General features: G+C 49.4%; 1 protein-coding gene across 1 annotated transcript in view; it reads right to left on the bottom strand.

Annotated features, from left to right (window-relative positions):
* The window catches only part of LIG3 (ligase III, DNA, ATP-dependent), a 14,275-nt gene extending 10,306 nt beyond the window's left edge, over positions 1-3,969 (bottom strand). The window contains exons 1-5 of the mRNA XM_010132646.1: positions 3,411-3,969; positions 2,801-2,938; positions 1,659-1,856; positions 1,062-1,213; positions 9-175 (exon numbers count right to left, since the gene is read on the bottom strand). Coding sequence (XP_010130948.1) covers positions 9-175; positions 1,062-1,213; positions 1,659-1,856; positions 2,801-2,938; positions 3,411-3,969 — 1,214 coding nt within the window. The remainder of the gene's footprint in view (positions 1-8; positions 176-1,061; positions 1,214-1,658; positions 1,857-2,800; positions 2,939-3,410) is intronic.
* Between the last annotated feature and the right edge of the window lie 167 nt (positions 3,970-4,136).

Below are 4,136 nucleotides of genomic sequence, written 5' to 3'. Positions count from 1 at the left end.
TTCCCTACCTGCGAGTGATGTGCTGCAGCACACTTTGCTGGTCGTCTTCCTTAGTAAGCTTTGACAGCTGGATTAGGAATTCATCCACCTCCTGGATGGTCAGGAGACTTTTGGCTGCTGGAGGACAAGACTTGCTCTGTTCAAAGAAGAGGCGGATGGTCTCCGAAACATCTCCCTGTCTCCAAAAACAAAATAAAGGTGTGGATCAGAACTACGGCTGGAGAGTGGGGATGCCGTGGTTCCAGAAAGTGAGTTAAAGCACAGGAATGATGCTGGGACTGCATGAAGGAACCAGAATCAAACATTAGAAAAAAAGCTGCCACCACACAGAATAAAGCTTCTCAGCTGGATCATATGCACAAAAAAAGGTAAGCGAGAGTGCCGGTATCAGCTTGTTGCTCTGCTTTTCACTGCTGCAGCAGCACAGACCCTTTGTTTCCTCAGGATGAGCCCACCTGTAAATCCATCGTCTAGCGATGTCACTAGAAGGCAGTATAGACCAAGGCGAGAAACAGAGGCGAAAGAATTAGCTTAATTATTTAATCTGCCCATTTTCTCCACCTCGCAATGGAAGAAGTGTGAGGATCGTCCATGACCGACTCCCCCCCACAGGAATTAAACACGCGCATGTGGGCACTTGCAATTGTCCGAGAGTGGCTCAATTGTGAACCAGCTGCAGCTCACAGCAGCAGATCTGTAATCGAATCAGTTTTTGATACGTGATGTAACCAACAAAGGAATATAAACCAATTCCATCAGAATACACCAGGCAAAGCAGGTCAGGCAGAGCGACGCGGCCCAGCTTGCCTAGACACTCCACTCTTGCTTCCTAAAGTTGTGCAGGTGAATTCATACCTTACTTTCTGTTCAAACATTATTTTTAACATGTTCTGGATGTCAGAAGTGCTATAAAAACTGCTACAGCAAAAAGGAAAAAAAAAATAAAATCACCAACTTCCATCCTGTCAAGCTGACAACAGGAGTGAAAACAAAGACTAAATTCCAGCACTTCTCTACCAAGGGGCTGAGCAGCAGAAATGAAGAGAACTGCCTGTACTCACCTGCTCCAGGTCCCGCACCATTTCTTCTTGGCTGCAGTTAAAAATCCTACTGAAGAGCTTGACAATCTGCTTGTCGTTCAGGTTGTAAACAATTTTAATGACTCCTGGTAACAGCAGCTTAATGGTCAGGTAGACGTCCCCGTGAAAGCCATCTGGAACAGAAAAGCACAGACCGTTAGAAACTCTCACCGTTTATTCTCACATACAGGCCCTGGTTGGCTGTGCCTGTCAGCAGCACCCTGGGAAAAGAAACCTGGGGCTTCCTCTTCCCACCGCGCTGTTCTGCTTCACGGGAAAGGGACATTTCTCAGGGGAAACACCTGCAATCGTCCTCTAATCTGATCTCGGCACTAAGTCTGGCGGCAACTACAAACATTGCTGACAATCCTCGAGTGAATTGTTGGTTTTTGTCTGAATTTGTTATTTAACAGTTCACTCGGCATACAACAGTTCACTCCATAGTCCAGAAACCAGCACACACCCAGAGCCCGGACGACAGAGCAGCCAGGTTTGATTTCACCCTTGCTTCTGAACTAAGGCTCTGGGGTTGATTCTGGGAGGGGTTTCCATGCCAAGAACACCAAGCAGGCCTTGTACCTCCCCCAGAGCCCTTCTTCAGGAAATCCTGGATGATCTGCGTTTTCACATTGTAGCTGGGCTTCTCAGCCACCATGGCGCAGAGCTTCCGGAACTCCCGCAGCAGGCAGTCCTTGTGCTTCGGGTCACACTGCTTTGCAGACAGGCTCGACTTGTGGGAGGAGTTTGCAGCCACGTCTTCTGAATTCTTTGGCTTGGCTGCATCAAAGACAGAAGAAGTTGCTTTTTAAACAAGTACAACATGGTGCAAGTTTTGAAGCTAAAGCTCCCTCTGCCTGGCAAGGGGAAAAGAACCACCCCACAGTGCTGGGAAAGCTTTGGAACTGAATAATGAGGTGTGCTGTGCCAAAACTTGTGACTTTAAATATTAATTACCATAAAAAGCCATCTAAACTGTTTTTCCATTAGTTTTGCTCTTCACAGTACACCCGAATTTTCTGGACCTTAATTCTGCAAGACAAATGTGATTAAGCCTTGGGGAAAAGGAATTCCTGCAGGCAGGTGCTCCTCTTTCATGTCCACTTTACAGGCTTTTGCCCTTCACAGCAAGGTGCTTTCCTGAGATCATTTCTGAAGCGGGGCAAAGTGTCCCATCCCCACTCCTCCATAACAGGAACAGCCCTGGACAGTCCCTCTCTGGCTGCGGGTGGAACACGGGCTCTGGGTAGTTCAGATCTACACGTCTGTGCTGGTCGGTCACTGCTCATGCACTGACTGTCCTGCCAACAGCTCTTTCTGAGAACAAGCTGCTGAGGAGTAAGTTCTCCCTTCCACGAACACCCCAGTCGTGAATCCCTTACAACCACTGTTTCACAGGTTTTGAGCTCCACATGGGCTCTCTTTAGTCCGTACCTTCACAGCCTGAACTGGCCAATGGACTGAGGCCCTACTGGAGTCATCCTGATGACGTGCGTTACTGCATAAACTATCTGCCTGCAGACAGCAGAAACTCAACCACCACCAGTTGTCTCACGACTGACAGCCTCAGAAAGCACTAACAATCTCCGGCAAACCAGATCTTAAAAATCAAACCTAAACCTTCTTCTAGAGATAAAAAACTGCTGACCTGAGGCAAGGTAAAACACCTCCAATGCTGGTATCAGAAGAGAAGGATCTCCCAGATCCGGTTTCTTAAGTCCTACCTGTGAAGCCAGAGAACTTCTTTGGTGATGGATTGACGAGAGCTAACGGATCTTTTGTAGTTAACTGTCCTGTGGCAGTGAGCTTCGCTTGGACTATCACTTTTTTCTTCGGTGTACTTCCAGCCTTGGAATTAGCTTCTGTAAAACAGTGAGGTTCAAACTAGCGCTTGGAAATAATTTCATACATCCCCCAGCATGTTTTATCAGACATACTGCAACAAACAAGCCTTAAAAGAACTGGGGTAGCGGCAGAAAAAAGGAGAAACAATTTTCAGTTATCAAAAGATAAAAACCTAATAATTTACTAAAGATCGTAGAAAAAACCCTGATGTTTCCTCCTGAAATTTATCTGCTCACGTCTGCACGTGAATTAACTTCTCGCTAATCACTTGTGACAAATGAAGTAAGAAGCGCTACTGTAGAAGCAGCTATTTCTTCCCTTTCCTACAGGGCTGAGGCACAGATTTGAGCAGCCCTACTCATCTGTCACTAGGGCATACTCACACACCAGTGAGGGTTGTGTGGTACCAGCACAGCTGTGCAGCAGCCAGCACATGCCTTGGAAATGAGTCAAGCAGAAAAGCGACCCGGGTGCTGCCTTGTGTCTCACCTGAGATGTGCTTGTTGATTAATTCTTTCTCCCCGTCTTGTAGCTCTTCCCATCCTTCCAAGTCGGTGATGTCTTCAATCTTCTTGGTGGTAGCCCGGGCCTTGTCCAGCTTCTCAAACATGCACTTCACGTGGTACCACTCCTTCATGTCCCCACCAGACTCCGTGAAAGGATTGGGAACTATCTTCCCAATGCGCACCATTCCTTTCACGATCTTCTCCTTGCACTTCTTGCAGCCTGCCGTGCCACGCTTGGCATAGTCCACGCAGTACCGCTGCTCTGCCATGTCCTCTGCAGCAGTGCAGGCTTGGCGAAGCCAAGGGCTCAAACGCAAGGAGAAATGGAAAGTCCCAGCACCACCACCCTGGTTTCCACCTGCAGACCACGGAGATACACACCGTAACAGCAGCTGGTACCAGTAACTGGGGCTGGCGCCAGGGAGGCCAACACAGCACAGGTAGAGTCTTGGCAAGGAGACCTGGCTATGGAAGGAGAGGAGTCCTGTGCCTCTGCCGAGTGTCCGGGCAGCCTGTGATAGTGTCCTGCTGCCTGTGGGCATCCAGCCTGCTCCGGGTGTGCTGCAAGCGAGAGAGGAGACACTGAGCCACCCCTTGGCCGCCTGCGGGCCCCGGGCCTTACACCCGGCGTGGGGCGCTGGGCCTCCCTGAGGCCTCAGTCCCCCTCCCGCTCTCTCCCAGGCCTGCCCGGCAGCTGCCTGCCCATCTG

This window comes from Buceros rhinoceros, unplaced genomic scaffold, assembly GCF_000710305.1.
Source record: "Buceros rhinoceros silvestris isolate BGI_N320 unplaced genomic scaffold, ASM71030v1 scaffold35453, whole genome shotgun sequence".
Lineage (NCBI taxonomy): Eukaryota > Metazoa > Chordata > Aves > Bucerotiformes > Bucerotidae > Buceros > Buceros rhinoceros.
This window is presented reverse-complemented; position numbering and strand designations above follow the sequence as displayed.